This window comes from Aegilops tauschii, chromosome 7, assembly GCF_002575655.3.
Source record: "Aegilops tauschii subsp. strangulata cultivar AL8/78 chromosome 7, Aet v6.0, whole genome shotgun sequence".
Taxonomy (NCBI): Eukaryota; Viridiplantae; Streptophyta; class Magnoliopsida; order Poales; family Poaceae; genus Aegilops; species Aegilops tauschii.
Genome location: NC_053041.3, coordinates 12447023 through 12462578, shown reverse-complemented (window position 1 = coordinate 12462578; position 15556 = coordinate 12447023). Strand labels below are relative to the sequence as shown.

General features: G+C 45.0%; 1 protein-coding gene across 2 annotated transcripts; it reads right to left on the bottom strand.

Moving 5' to 3' along the window:
* Window positions 1–8884: 8884 nt before the first annotated feature.
* On the bottom strand, window positions 8885–15304 carry LOC109738660 (uncharacterized). 2 transcript variants are annotated; one of them, XM_073502941.1, is made up of 9 exons: window positions 14806–15304; window positions 13901–14055; window positions 13684–13792; window positions 11423–11560; window positions 11105–11338; window positions 10578–10685; window positions 10178–10495; window positions 9985–10046; window positions 8885–9884 (listed from the first exon to the last, which is right to left on the bottom strand). In XM_073502941.1, the coding sequence occupies exons 1-9, from the start codon at window positions 15146–15148 to the stop codon at window positions 9408–9410; spliced, it is 1944 nt and encodes a 647-aa protein (XP_073359042.1). In that variant the 5' UTR covers window positions 15149–15304; the 3' UTR covers window positions 8885–9407. The 2 variants fall into 2 exon arrangements, with proteins under 2 accessions (XP_073359042.1, XP_040250895.2); XM_040394961.3 differs by lacking the exons at window positions 13684–13792; window positions 13901–14055 and having other exon boundaries at window positions 14806–15227.
* Window positions 15305–15556: the final 252 nt, after the last annotated feature.

Here is a 15556-nt window from a genome sequence, read left to right as displayed (position 1 = left end):
GAAACTTAGATCTATTCCACCTAAGCATGATATCAATGAGTCTCTCAAAGCTATGAGAATTTCCATTGATGAGTGCAAAGAAAGAACCGCTAGGATGCGTGCTAAGAAAGATTGCTTTGTAAAAGCGTGTTGTTCTAATTTTTACGAGAATAAAGATGAAGATCTAAAATTTATTGACGTGTCCCCTATTAAATCTTTGTTTTGCAATATGAATCTTGATAATGATGGGACTGGAGATGAGTCAACTTTAGTTAGAAGGCGTCCCAAAAATTCGGATTTTTTAGATCTTGATGCAAAAGTTGGTAAAAGTGGGATTGAAGAGGTCAAAACTTTAGATATCAATGAACCCACTATTTTGGATTTCAAGGAATTTGATTAATGGGCTTTGTTATACACTTTTATATTATTTTTGGGACTAACCTATTAACCGGAGGCCCAGCCCAAATTGCTGTTCTTTTGCCTATTTCAGTGTTTCGTAGAAAAAGAATATCAAACGGAGTCCAAACGGAATGAAACCTTCGGGAACGTGATTTTTGGAACAAACGTGATCCAGAGGACTTGGAGTGGACGTCAAGCAACAGACGAGGAAGCCACGAGGTAGGGGGCGCGCGTACCCCCCCCCCCCCCCCCCCCAGGGCGCGCCCTCCACCCTCATGGGCCCCTCGTGGCTCCACCGACCTACTTCTTCCTCATATATATACCTACGTACACCCAAACCATCAGAAGCACCCACGAAAACCTAATTCCACCGCCGCAACCTTCTGTACCCGTGAGATCCCATCTTGGGGCCTTTTCCGGCGTCCTGCCGGAGGGGGCATTGATCACGGAGGGCTTCTACATCAACACCATAGCCTCTCCGATGATGTGTGAGTAGTTTACCTCAGACCTTCGGGTCCATAGTTATTAGCTAGATGGCTTCTTCTCTCTCTTTGTATCTCAATACAAAGTTCTCCTCGATTCTCTTGGAGATCTATTTGATGTAACTCTTCTTTTGCAGTGTGTTTGTCGAGATCCGATGAATTGTGGGTTTATGATCAAGTTTATCTATGAACAATATTTGGATCTCCTCTGAATTCTTTTATGTATGATTGGTTATCTTTGCAAGTCTCTTCGAATTATCAGTTTGGTTTGGCCTACTAGATTGATCTTTCTTGCAATGGGAGAAGTGCTTATCTTTGGGTTCAATCTTGCGGTGTCCTTTCCCAGTGATAGCAGGGGCACCAAGGCACGTATTGTATTGTTGCCATCGAGGATAAAAAGATGGGGTTTATATCATATTGCATGAGTTTATCCCTCTACATCATGTCATCTTGCTTAAAGCATTACTCTGTTCTTATGAACTTAATACTCTAGATGCATGCTGGATAGCGGTCGGTGTGGAGTAATAGTAGTAGAAGCAGAATCCTTTCGGTCTACTTGTCTCGGACGTGATGCCTACATGATCATACCTAGATATTCTCATAACTATGCTCAATTCTATCAATTGCTCGACAGTAATTCGTTTACCCACCGTAATACTTATGCTATCTTGAGAGAAGCCACTAGTGAAACCTATGGCCCCCGGGTCTATTTTCCATCATATTAATCTTCCAACACTTGGCTATTTTTATTGCCGTTTATTTCTCTTTATCATAAAAATACCAAAAATATTATCTTATCATATCTTTCAGATCTCACTCTCGTAAGTGACCGTGAAGGGATTGACAACCCCTTTATCGCGTTGGTTGAGTGGTTCTTATTTGTTTGTGTAGGTGCGTGGGACTCGAGCATGATCTCCTACTGGATTGATACCTTGGTTCTCAAAAACTGAGGGAAATACTTACGCTACTTTACTGCATCACCCTTTCCTCTTCAAGGGAAAACCAACGCAGTGCTCAAGAGGCAGCAAGTGTTTAGGCGAAGCCCTGCACGGATAACTTCACCATCCCCGTCACCACGCCGTCGTGCTGACGGAACTCTTCCTCGACACTTTGCTGGATCGAGAGTTCGAGGGACGTCATCGAGCTGAAAGTGTGTAGAACTCGGAGGTGCCGTACGTTCGATGCTTGATTGGTCAGAACGAGAAGAAGTTCAATTACATCAAACGCGTTAACAAACGCTTCCGCTTTTTGTGTACGATGGTACGTGGACACACTCTCCCCCTCTCGTTGCTATGCATCTCCTAGATAGATCTTGCGTGATCATAGGAATTTTTTTGAAATTGCATGCTACGTTCCCAACAGCAGTATACGCCATGACTGAGAAGGATAACAAGCAGTAGATGGAGGTCATGCTCCGTCCTCCGCATCAATGGCCCGGCGGTGCCGTTGTAGATGCGCCTCCACCTCAAGCTGCAGCCGGCGTCTCCTCCCCGCTCTCCGCGCAACTGCAGCATGCAAATCGGATGTCGCGTCAAGGAGTGGCTCTCGGTGCCACCCCTACGTGTGAAGGATGAGTAGCTCTCATCGTCGCCCTGGCTTATCAAAGTGGAGTGGTTCTCCCCGCTGCCCCACCACATGAAGGAGGAGCGGCACTGCCCCATGTGATCGCCGCGAAGGTGCTCGGTCGCATTCGAAAGCGGCAGCAACTCGTCCTCCCGAAGCGCCCTAACGGCGGAGGAATACGCCAACAAGGAGCGGCATCGGCGGAATAAGCACAATGCAGTGCACCGGTTGGAGTTCGTCAACTCCGATGTCCCACTGCCACACAACATGGCGGACCCGGAGCGGGCTACGGCCTAGGCCTTGGACCGCTCCAAGATGACGGCAGTGACGAGAAAACACAATCTCCGCCGCCTCGGAAAGGAGATGGCCAAGTACGACCTGGAGTGGTCTCACCGCGAGTCCACTGCGTCCTCCAAGGCTCGCCGCCCTCTCCCGCGCACATGTTGGCGGTGGTTGCGGCTGCACCGCGCACAGCGCACGAGCAAGCGAACAGGATAATCCACGAGCATCAGGCGGCTGCCGGGAAGCCCTGCAGCGACACCGCACCCTTCCGCTGCCCGAAGCCCAACGACTATGAGTCTATGAATCCAAAAACGGCGATGACGATGATGACAGAGGAACCGCCGGCCAGCCCAACATGGCCTACCAGGTCACCGTTAAGTATAGGATTAGGTTTTAAAAGGTTTATAGTTCACTGGACGAAATATGTTCGATTTTTTGTAAAATTTATCATAGTTTGAATGAATATTATCAAGTTTGTTTGAGTTTGCTTCAAATTTGATAAATTTCCTTAATTTTTTAAATCCAACCAGACATTTGCGGCTATCATTGGATGGGCGGCTCCTGCATCCGTATATGCGGACGGATGCATCGGCGTTGGAGATGCCCTCATGAGTAAAGACCTAGAGGGTATTAAGCTCTCACAAAGCTCCGAGACTCTTGGCCGTTCGATCGGATTTCTTCCGTCATATTGGCAGTCCGATCTCGGACTAGGATCATGTGGGATGTTGAATCTTCAGCCAGCCATTCTAGGTCGTCAGATAAAATTTCAATTGCATTCCTTCGTAATATCCATGCCCCCAATGGGGCAATTTCGTCATTGCACGTCCTAGCCTCCCAGGAGATGGGTACCGATAGATTAGTCCGTCTCGGCCATTCTATTATATACTATCCTCGCATCGGTGGGACATCTCCGGAGGAAGCAATGGTTGCTGCCGGTCTTCTTCGTTTCGTCAAGCTGCCGGTGTCGGCATTTGTTTCTCTTTCTTTTCACGTTTTATCTTTTGGGCTTGGTTGTGCTGCGGCCCAACATGCTTGTTGAATGTGTTTGCTTTATAATATATATACAGCAGGGGAAACCCTTTATGATCTTATTATCCTGGCTTCCCCATCTCCCCTAACCCTAACCCTAGCCCCACTTCTACGGTGCCGCCCCTACCGTCCCTCTCGGCGCCACCCCTCTACCTCCTCCCCTTCCGTCACACACCTGCCCCTCCTCCTCCTGCCGGTTGCGTTGCTGCTTTCCTGTCGTGCTCGAGCGTCATGGGAGGGAGAGATAGAGAGAGCAGGGCCCGTCAGATAGAGAGAGCGGGTCGCTCCCACCGTCATTGTCGTTGCCTTCTCCGCCTGGAGAGGCCATGGACAGAGGGAGGACGTGTCGTCTGATCTGCACCATCTCCGTGGCCTCCCCTACGTACTGTCTCCTGCTCCTCCTCTGTCCATGCGTCCCTCAAAAAAGAAGCAAGGTGTGTTGTTGCTCCTCCCTACCAATTGCTCCCTACACTGCTTGATGTTGCTATTCCTCTCCTCCCTCCACGGCAACAGATGTGCTGCTGCTGTTGTAGATTGAAATTTGTATGCTGCTGTTGTAGATTGAAATTTGTATGCTGCTGCTGCTGCTGCTGTAAATTTGATTATTTGTAGCCTTGTGTGCCGGCTGCCGCTGCAGCTGTAAATTTGATTATGTGTAGCTTTGTATGCCACCGCTGCTGCTGTATGCTTAATGCCTGTGTGCTTTGTATGCTGCTGCTGCTGTCGAATATTTGTTTCTAATTTGCGGATTTGTTGCCATCAAAAGTCAAAGATTCTACATCAGATGGTTATGCTTTTCGTTGCTGTTTTTCCTTTGTTCAGTGTGCATAAGACATAAAACAAGATCTCCAGCTAATATTGATATGTGTTCCTTTACCTATCCAATATGTTGGTTCTCTTCTTCTGGTAACTAATCTAACCACATTTTTTTTCGAAAAGGGGAAAGTCCCCGGCCTCTGCATCATCATGATGCACACAGCCATCTAATCTAACCACATGTCTGTTTGTTTTGCACTAATCCTACATGTCTGTTTGTTTGGCACTAATCCTATGTATCTAATCTGGCCATTGACTTAATAAGCCGGCCGATAGTTTGGGAATGCAGTTCTGATTCCAGAATTTGGAATTGTACTAATTATTCTGTCTAACCCAGCACCACGGGATTGAACTCGTGAGGCTGTGAGGATCTTGCGATTTACTCTTGTCTTTAAGAGTGATTCCTTCTTATTTTCTCTTTTAATCTTTCTTATTATCATTTTTGTTTCATGGCTGTAGCACATAATGCCAAGTGACTGCAATTCTGAAAGATGGTACGAGGGGATTCTTTGTCATCATCTTATTATTATTGTGATATGTAAGCTGATTCTTGCACTCAAACCATGAAAAGGTTTTTTCTTTCAGTTGTTTGCTCCGGCTCATGAAAACATACTAATTCTTCCTGAATGAGGTAGAAAGTGATTATACTCTGAGATAACATCTTATTCCATGCCCATTTTTGGACCATCTGGGTTTTCTGAACTGTACTGTTTTTTAGCCCATCACATGCATGAATTGCACGGAACAAAAATGAGGTTGGTAACCGGTACATTTATTGACCTTTGGCAATACATATGTGTTCAGCCAGTGAGTATAATGGTGAAGTCATGGCATCTGATAATTTTGGTTCTTAGAATTATAATAGATTTGTGGCGGTCTCATTTCAGTTTTCTTCTATTAAAATAAGGCTATGCCTAAATTGAGATTTGTTCATACTTCATGACCATGGATTTAGCTACTGGTTAAATATTTTTGTATAAGCGTACTGATGATTAAGCAGAGCCCTGCATGGCATAGTTATTTATTTATAGTATTGTTATTGTAGAAAAAAGGCACTAATTTTCTTTATTACACTATTTGTTACTTTCTCTTTATTATATCATCTCTCACACCTTTCTACATATTTTTCATTGACGTGTTAAATCTGTCATGATCTTGCACTATATATCTTATTTTAGCGCTAGAGATACTGTATGGAGCTGCTATTCCTCTCAAACTTCATTTCTTCATTATATGTAGTTCCAAGAATCTGGGTTCTACCTCCATCCTCCTCCAGTCTGGATATGGTAGATGCTTATTAATTTCCTTATGTGACTGTAACATGTGTAAATCTATTAAGACGACATGATTAATGCACTGTTCTTAAGTACTTCCCTACCAATAATAAGCTGGCAGTTTCATCTTTTCGTTTAACCTTTGGCCTCTAGGTGTAAACTTGATCAATAAAAACTGTGAGTGTAGTAATATAATTTTAAATTTGTGAGCTTGTGTTTTTTACTAGAAAATGATATGTTATTCTTTCCATGTAAATTGCAATCTCTATAAATCATCATGTACAAATAATACTAAAGTATATAGCAGATTTAACAATATTCATAGGATCTAAAGATGAATTTGTTCTCTTTACGAACTAGTACATAAATATTCCCTAGAAAGAATAAATATATATTCCTCAATCAATTCATGTCTTTCGTACCAAAGGAAACCAAATTACAATGCCTATCCAATGTGAAATGAATGTAGGTATTTCGCAAGTGCCCTCGCAAGGCATTCAGAACTTATATTTCGTCCTTGCATCAAGCTGCTTTGGTTGAAATTTGTATGACACATATCATTTCCACTCAAAATATAATCTGCTGATAATCCGATGGCTCTGTTCATTTTGATACATATATCATTTTTATTTTCTTTTGTGCAGCCAAAACTTATCTTGGATTCTTGGTCCTAAATGGGTGCTCTTTACTTTTGTGTACAAATTAATTATTACTGATTTGTAAATTTTCTTGTCCTTCCGATTTTTTTGTCTCGATTCCTTTTAGTGAAGTGCATGCGGCTTGCACTCTCTGCACCTCATGAGAAAAGCTTGGTGAAAGTACACAGTGAATGGATTTTAGCACAAAAAATTCAGAGCCAATTATCGAGGAGCTAGCCAGTCCAACACAGAAAGAACATTCAGAAACATTGGAAAATGATATTGAAGATTATGATCCAGATACTCGTTAAATGTTCTATGAGCAATTTTGGTTGGCATTTCAGCAGTATATGGATCATAATCTTCAATATCATTTTTCAAAGTTTATGTATGTTCTTCCCGTGCTGGACTTGTTGGCTCCTTGATAATTGGGCTAGAGTTGTTAGTGTGAAAATCCTTTTCCTATGTACTTTCCTTAAGCCAAAAATCAGATAGTAGAATTCAGAGTGGGCATGCTACCACTCACTTCATCAAAAGGAATTGGGGAACAGAAGAAAATTCAGAAGAACTAAGAATTTCACAAATCAATAAGTACACAAACATAGGAGGTCCAAGTTAAGACCAAGAATCCGAGATAATTAAGTTTTAGTTGCACAATAAAATGAAACATCGTGTTTATCAAAACTAATAGAACCAACTAATTAGCATTTAGTTGTATTCTGAGTGAAAGTAATATGTGTCTCAAAAATCTCAATCAACATAAGGCAGTTTGGTGCAAGGATCGAATATAAGTTGCGAATGTCTTGCTTAATGCCTACAATCACTTCTCATTGGACAAGGATTGCAATTTGGTTTGTTTTTTGTATAGAAGACCTGCATTGATCGTGGAAAAATATTAAGTTACCTTTTGACGGAATATTTGTCTACTAGTATTATTATTATCTAAGAGAAGAATAATTATTTTGAGAATATGCAGGTTACTCAATTGACCTTACATTCAACATTGCATCATTCATCATCCCAATTCATTCTTGTAAAAGATGCACTCCTGTACAAAGATCGACGACACTTTCTTTGGGTCTGAGGGAGTTCCTACTGAAAATGTTAACGCTATATGTACCGCAGAAGTCATATCTAACAAATGTTCATTCCCACCACGCTGATTTCGATGACTCCCCCGATGTGTTGCTTGATCTCCTCGCATTAGAAACAGATTACAGAGCTAAATCATTTTTATTTGGTGGTTGGGAAGGCTGCGGTGTAGGAGCATCTGCTGTTCTTAGAGTCACAGCCACTCTTGAAATCCAGAAGAAGTGATCCTGATACGAGAGAGCAGTTTAGAAAAATTATCCATGTATATTGTTTTTAGTGGAAAAATAGAAGAGCCCTGCAGAGGGCAACCACACAGGCTATTTTTTAAAAATAATAATACAATTTTCACTAATTAGATAAATAATACACAATTCTGAAAATTTTCAGAAATAATACACCGTCGGCTTAGGCGATGACGATTGGACTCTGTCGGTCTCGACGAAGCCGATTAAGCTGATTGACCACTCGGCCTCAGCCTCAGGCATGAGCTTCAGTCAGTTTTAGCGGTTTCAGAGAGAATGGCTCGCCTGAGGGAGGTTGCCCTCCACCATGGCGCCATCGTTCTATCTCAGGCAGAGGTTAAGTCATGGCGGCTTGATCTGTAAGTGCTCTGTCTGTGCCCAACTAGGGTTTGCTTCGGATGCTTTCTGAATTGGACCGGCAAGGATGGAGCGGGGTGCCAAATGTTCCTTGCTCCAAGAGAAAAAATGGTTGCAGCCGCCGGTAACGTGTGGGGAGGGGCAGACTATTAATCCAACATGCCCTGATCGGGCGGGGAGGGAGCTTCAAGGTTTGCCTACGCCCGCCAATAACATGTTCATAAGCAGAGAGTACAGAAGAGACGTTCGTCTCCAGACTCCTCAGCAGCAAAGCGAATTAATGGGAGAATATCAGGTGCACCCACACCTTATATGCTATGGTGATACAAGCTCCTGTAGCATGAGTTTTCATCTCTAATTAAATCAATCCTTTGTGACCATGTGTTCCCATTAGCAGCGAGGGGCACAAACCTCCGTCCCAAATTCTCATGTGTAATCCACATCTATTGTTTTTTTTACAAAATGAAGTGTTTGGAGCAAAATACAACATTCTGTTACTTTTTCATGCTAAGGTTAGCACGCATAATTTAGGACAAACATCATAAAAAAAATCTTCTTCTTAAGAACAGGTTGATTTCCTGATTACATTCATGGAACCAATGTTTCAATACACAACATCAAGAAACAAAATAAGGATAAAGGCACATAACTTATCGCTATTTTCGTAATAATGGACGTGTACTACCGAAAAGGATTGGGACTGTATGCCCCCTTGCATTTCATATCGGATATACCGAAAATCAAATGATTTTTATTGGCAATCTATGTTCTTTTACACACACAAAAGCACTGTTGTGGAACCACCGGGTACTAACAACACATGGTTGATCTAGTTCCAAGTTGGTAAGACACATCGGAATTACCGCTCAAGTTTTACGCAGAACTACCGGCTGGACATTTATCAGTGTGCCCTGCAGCTTAATAACTGCTTGGTACCATCAGCTAAATTTCTACCGGCAGTACTGGACTCTGTAAAAACTGAAGATTGCATCTTTTTACAGGTTTTAATTCGAAACTCTTTCTGGATCTATGTGTGTCTTATGTATGCTTCTTATCTATATAATTTCATGGGTGTTTGCTTTGCTCGGTGTGGTGGGTCAACTCAGTGGCCTGTGTTCATTTCAATTGGTCTTTCTCAGTTGCCTGGTTGCCAGTTCAGTGCTGCTATCAATATGTCAGGATCAAACACCAATGCCACTCATACATGTCTTCTCTTTTTCAGCACTGTTTCCCAATAACTTCCGAGTTCAGAATTCAGAATGAGGCCCAGGCAGATGTTTGTGCACCCACTGAATGAGGGAACGACAGGCCCGGAGAAGGAGGAGCAGCCGACCCACCTTGCTCGATAATTTCAAAGTGCACCAGGAGCCGCGTGATCAGCACGCCGATGACGCAGGACAGCCCCGATGAGCTCACAGCGACCGTCAGGTAGTACATTAGGGTCTTGAAGTATGTCCTGGGTGCTGCCTTGACATGCGCCTTTCCAAGTGCTAGTAGAGCGATGCAGACGAGTGAAGCACCAGCGACGGCCATCATCTTGTTCTCCCTGTCATTGCTCTCACGGAATGACAGACCATAGAGGATTGGTGGAAGTAGCCCGAACACGATGTATGAGAGCAGGGCCAGGATCATGTGGAGTCGGGCTTTCGACCGCCTTCCGAGCTGCAACCAGTAGTGGCCGACGCGCTCGTTGTCCTCATTCACATCTCGAATGTCTCTTAGATCGGCAATCTGTTGTCAACGGGGAAAGGAAGGATATGTTAGTTTTCCGAGTTTTCTGCAGTGATCAGTAAGAACAGTGTGACATTCAGTGAGGAGAGAAGTTTGTTACATTGTGGAAAATGAGAGGAAGCCCTCCCATAAGGTTGGCTATGCCCAAGATGAATATGTCCACTACAGGCAAGTGAAAAACAGAATTTAATTAGATGGAACAATATAAATATCAGTGTCAAAATAGTGCATTCATCATGTGTTTTTTTGTGCAAAGAATTCATCATGTAAATAAGTGAAAGTAAGTAACTGACATGTTTTTGCTCCACTTGATGCTGCTGCTGAAACAACCGAGAGGCTGGTGACTGACTCCACTAAGCCACCATACACTATGGCTTTCGGTATATCCCAGTCATCACTCTGTTGGGAGCTAGGAGCAGCCGGATTCACATCTTGAGGGACTGACACTGCTACATAAGGTTGATCTGCTGCTTGAGGTATCGGCGAGGTTGGTAAATCACCCCTCACGATAGTGGTCACATTCGGGCAATCGACCTTGAGTTCTGTTATGCGACTTACATGGGTGGTAAATGAGCCATTCTCGAAGGTTGTCGTTGTAGTTCCATGAACATCTGAGCAAATATAATTACTGCTATCAGGCTGCAGCTCTGAATAACAGTAGTCCATGCATACTGAGCACTTTATTAGGCCTACCCCCATGTCCAAGTAGGTGGTGAGTTGCATCCATGATAACTCCATCGGCAGGCTTCAGGGGAGGCGTGTCACCTGTCATCCCTTCCATTACTTCTGCCTGAAAGATTCCTGCATGCGAATGTTTCTGTTGTCTGTTACTCTAGTGCACTACATTGACATAGTGATCCTAAAGAAACTGTGATGATGCAATTAATATGGACACGTAAAGCTTCGTGATCTAATGCCTGCTTGTTCTTTCATGAAAAAAAAATGTAAGTTGGTAGCTTTGTAGCTAGCTCTTTTTCTCTCTTGTATCTCATAACTTTGTATGCACAGTTTGGTTTTAATTTATTGGTTCAGGCCGGCGTAAGCCTGATGTAGTACCGTCAAAGAAATGTAGGTTGGTATAATGGTATGCTTGATGGAACTCTGCTAACCCCCTTTGGCATACTTTGCATTTCTATTCAAATATATAGCCATTGCAGCCTATTTTTGAAAAAGGGAACATCTCCAAGTCCATTAGAAAAACAATGGTGCGCGCGATGTACCTGTAGCAGACGATGAGTGAGTTGTTGCTGCTGCTGATGTGGTTGTAGAGGTTGTGGTAGCTGTTGCCGATGTGGTTGTAGTTGTGGTGGTTGTCGTGTTCTGATCTGCCGGCGATGATTCGGTTATCGAGTGCTCTGGTTTTACAACTGTGCCATGACTATGATGAGCATATGTGCGAGATTCAATTTTAGTGGTTGTATCGTTGGAGTTCTGCATCTCGGACTGCACTTGATCTGGAATGTAGTAATAAATTGCTCAGCTGATGTAACAAAGCATCAATTGCAGATAAATTGGTCAGGAGAACATAAGTAACACACCTGCAGCAGCTTGGTTCTCCGAATATGATTCAACTGCCAAATGCTCTGGTTTTAATAAGCCTCGATGATCTACGGTACGATTTCCACACGGACTAGCCAAGCGGTACGTCCAATCGCAGTGCCGGCACTTCCATAGTCCTTCAGTAAAGCAACAGAATGCAAGCTTTACTACATTATCAAACGACCAGAAAGCTAACCCTTAAGTAAAGCAATGGAATGCTAATTTTAAGAGAGGGTTGGTGGCTAATCTCAATTTTTTTAAAAGAAGGATAACCACCGTCCAATGCATCAGGATGATGGATACAGTCATATATTATTAATAGTGCAAAACTCAGCAGCCGAACACCATCTACCCAGAAATAAAATGGAAAACAAACCCTGAGGCCTTATACCTCACGGCATTACCTCCCCAGATAGCGACTAATCCCTATGATACAAGACACGACATAAACGAAAAAAATACACCATTCCTAGACTACGCGTTCAAGAAGGGATCACCGCACGTGCGCCAATGATGGCGAGTCCACCACAAGGTTGAACTCCGGATTCTCATCACCAAAGCCAAGCTTCAATCCACCACCTTCAGCAAAGACACGACACAGGCGCGCGACGACATAGTCTGATCAAAGATCTTGTGCTTCCACCGGAGTGCATAAACTCGTTGCTGAAGTCGTCTGTACTATCCGCCCTTATCCGTCTACCGACACCTCGATAGCCAGATACCTCTGAAGGAGAAAACGGAAGACAAAGACGTCCCATACCGCCTGCCTCCCGCTACCGTCGCACCATCTTCGATCCGACAGCAACAGGCTAAACATGACACCTCTGCCAGAGCCACCATGCATCACCTGCCGGTAGCAGGCATGACTTGGAGTCTCCATATAAGACGTCGTGCGTAGAATCCGTCGGTAGCACATCCACCGGTGGCCTCACCTACCGGTGGCAGGCACCGCCCGACAACTTCGAAAGAGGCAAATGTGTCACCTGCCGAGCCGCATCGAACCCAATCTATTGATGGACGGGATGTCCCATACCGCCACCAGCCTAAGATGGTTGTCACCACCTCGAGACCCTAACTTCGAATCGCGCACATGATCCCGGAGTCGGCCGCCGTTGAAGAAGAGAAGCCGCCGCACCGATTCCGGGCTCTACAGGGAGAACCCACCGTCATGCCAGCCGTTATCGTCGCCCGTACAACAGCAACCGTCGCCGCGATCCCGCATCAAGCATCGTCGATGCCGGAGGAAGCTCCGGCCGCCATGTGCGTCCTGCGACGTCCCCGACTGCGGGATCCCAAGATCCACCGGCGCCGCCGCAAGGACCCACCATCTGGCCCGTCATCCCCGGCAAAGGGGATGCCGCCACCGCCATGTTCGGATCCGGGCCGGAATCGCCTCCGCCAAGAGCGGATCCGGGCCGGACGCCACCGCCGCCACCGGCCACGTCCAGACCCATCTCCATCTTCTGGCCATCTCTCCCCACACCACCACAAACGCCTCCAGCACAAGCCACCGCGCCGCCATGGATCGAGGAAGAGGCCGCACCTCCACAGATCTGGCGCCCTCGCCGCCATGCAGCCCGGGAAGGAGCAGCCCTCCGCCGCTGCCGTCGAACGCACGGGCTCTGCCCGGCGCTGTACCCCGGCGGTGGCGGAGGGGAAGGACAGATGGGATCGCGACGGTTGGGGTGCTAGGGTTGGCCCCCCGATTGCGCTGCAGGGGCGAGCGCCGAGGGGGTACAGAGAGGGAAATATCCCATGAAAGAAAGCAAAGCAAAGCTTTCTAGTTCTATTTCATAACTCAGTGATAACTTGTAAGAAAGACTTTGCGGATACAGGGAGCTTCTGAATCGCCGTCGACATCTGCCATGGAAGGCCACATATTTGAGTGGTCAGCAAAAGGTTTCCAATGATTCTGAGTGCGGCATAGATTAGATTTAGATGAGAGGGATGTCGGCACCTATCACTTTCACTGAGATTTTGTCCTTTTTAGTATGTGTTTCCCGTGTCCTTTTTTGTTTGGTTTCTGAATAATATCTACAGAATACTGAATGCAATAATCACAAGGTAAAACTGAGGGAGCAGAGACAGCAGCAGCAAATTAAATTTTCTCACATTTTTCACCATCCAGCTAGAGCTCTTGCACAACAGATATGGATTACTTTTGGCTAATTAAATCTCATTCTTTTCTTCTTATATTCTTCCTCCCGTGAGAAATTAATTAATTATGCAGGAGCATATGGGTAAGAATCAGAGGTGTGACCTTTGGCTGCATCGAAGAAGATACTCTTGTGCCGCAGCTGCTCCTCTTTCGCAACCTTGGGTTCTTCAGGAGCCTCCTCCTCCTCCTTCTCCTCCTCTGCTTGAGGAGGCTTGAGCAAAGAAACAAAGATAGAATTGCAGGTATGCCAGATAAACTGAAGTTAATCACAACTGTCCTAAATTTCGTTATTGCCATACTGGTCGGTCTCAGCACTAACCTTTGTTCGGTGAACCGTTTTACGATCCTTTTTCTCAACCAACGATTCGAGATTCTGCTCGATTTGGTGGCGATAGCCTCGATGATCTACGGTACCATTTTCGCATGGACTAGTCAGGCGGTACGTCCAATCGCAGTGCCAGCACTTCCATAACCCTTAAGTGAAGCAATAGAAAGCTAACCTTTCAGTAAAGCAATAGAAAATTAGCTTTACTATATTATAAAACTACCACAAATCTAACGCTTCAATGATAACTTTTAAGAAAGACTTCGCGGACTTGGGGAGCTTCCGAGTCACCGTCATCATCTGCCATGGAACGCTACATATGATTAATTTGAGTGGTCAGCAAAAGGTTTCCAATGATTCAGAGTGAGGCCTAGATTAGATGAGAGGGATGTTGGCATATATCACTGTCGCTGAGATTTTGTCCTTTTTAGCATGCGTTTCGCGTGTCCTTTTTTGTCTGGTTTCTGACTAAGATCTCCAGTGCAATAATCACTGCATCCTGTTGATCCCTCCCAGGTAAATAAAACTGATTAGGGAGCAGAGACAGCAGCAGTAAATAAAATTCTCTACATTTTTCACCATCCAAACACTGCCTAGAGCTCTTACAAGATGACAAAGTTAGTTTTGCGCAGCACATATGGACTATGTTTTGGAGAATTATTGCTTTCCAGAAATGCACAAATTAAGGAATAAGAAGCAGATGGATCCTGAAATAACTGCAGCAGGAGTTCTGTCCTGCAGGAAAATAATGCAGCCTCCACATCCATCAAGAAAGAAATTAATTAAGCAACCAATTAAATCCCATTCCTATCTTCTTCTTCTTCTTCTTCTTCTTCTTCTTCTTCCATGAGATGAAATTAATTAAGCAGGAGCAGATGGGTAAGAAACAGAGGTGTTACCTTTGGCTGCATCGAAGAAGATAGTCTGCTGCAGGTGCGACTTCTGCTCCTCTTCAGCAACCTTGGGCTCTTCAGGAGCCTCCTCCACCTTGTCCTCCTCCTCGGGAACAACCTTGAGCTCCTCTGGTCCTCCTCCACTGACATGGCCATGGCCATTCCCATTCTCATGGGCGTGGTTCAGCAACCTCTTCTTGATCTCCCTGGTCAGCAGCTCCCCTGCAGCAGCAGTGGCGGCGGCTGCGGCTGCGGAAGCACCACCATTCTCCTCCTCCATGATCTCCACCTTCTCCTTGAACTGGTCCCAAGCCGCCGGCTGCGGGCTCTCCACCGCCACCTCCATCATTCTCTCTCCTCCTCAAAAAGTACTAGAGCACTAAAGATCTTCTCTCTAGTCTAGGTCCTGCTCTGCTCTGCTCTGCCTCGCCCCCAAGGGGGGAGCTGGGGTTTTTATACTAGTGGCGTAGGCGTAACGTCAATCTCCATGCTAGCAGCCCTGCCCGTGTGTGGTGTGGGAAGTAGAGAAAGGATTAATCTTTTTTTTGCGATGAAAAAGGAGTTTTATTCCATATTGATAGAGTTACAGTCGAGAGGCAAAAGATCCTCGATACATCCAGTTCAGACGGGTGTTAGTTGGTGAGAGATGGACCGCCTGGATGCATTTGGTTCGGAGACTGATAGACGTTCAACTCTCCGATCAACCGGATGCGTCACAATGGAAGTTAACTAAGAATGGGATTTTTACGGTGAAATC

Bases quoted from the DNA above. Each gene is read 5' to 3' on its own strand.
- LOC109738660 (XM_073502941.1), bottom strand. From the start codon at position 15,148: ATGATGGAGGTGGCGGTGGAGAGCCCGCAGCCGGCGGCTTGGGACCAG. The intron at 10,496-10,577 runs GTAGGCCTAATA...ATATTTGCTCAG, and splicing joins CCACCTACTTGGACATGGGG to ATGTTCATGGAACTACAACG. The intron at 10,047-10,177 runs GTCAGTTACTTA...ACTTGCCTGTAG, and splicing joins ATCAAGTGGAGCAAAAACAT to TGGACATATTCATCTTGGGC.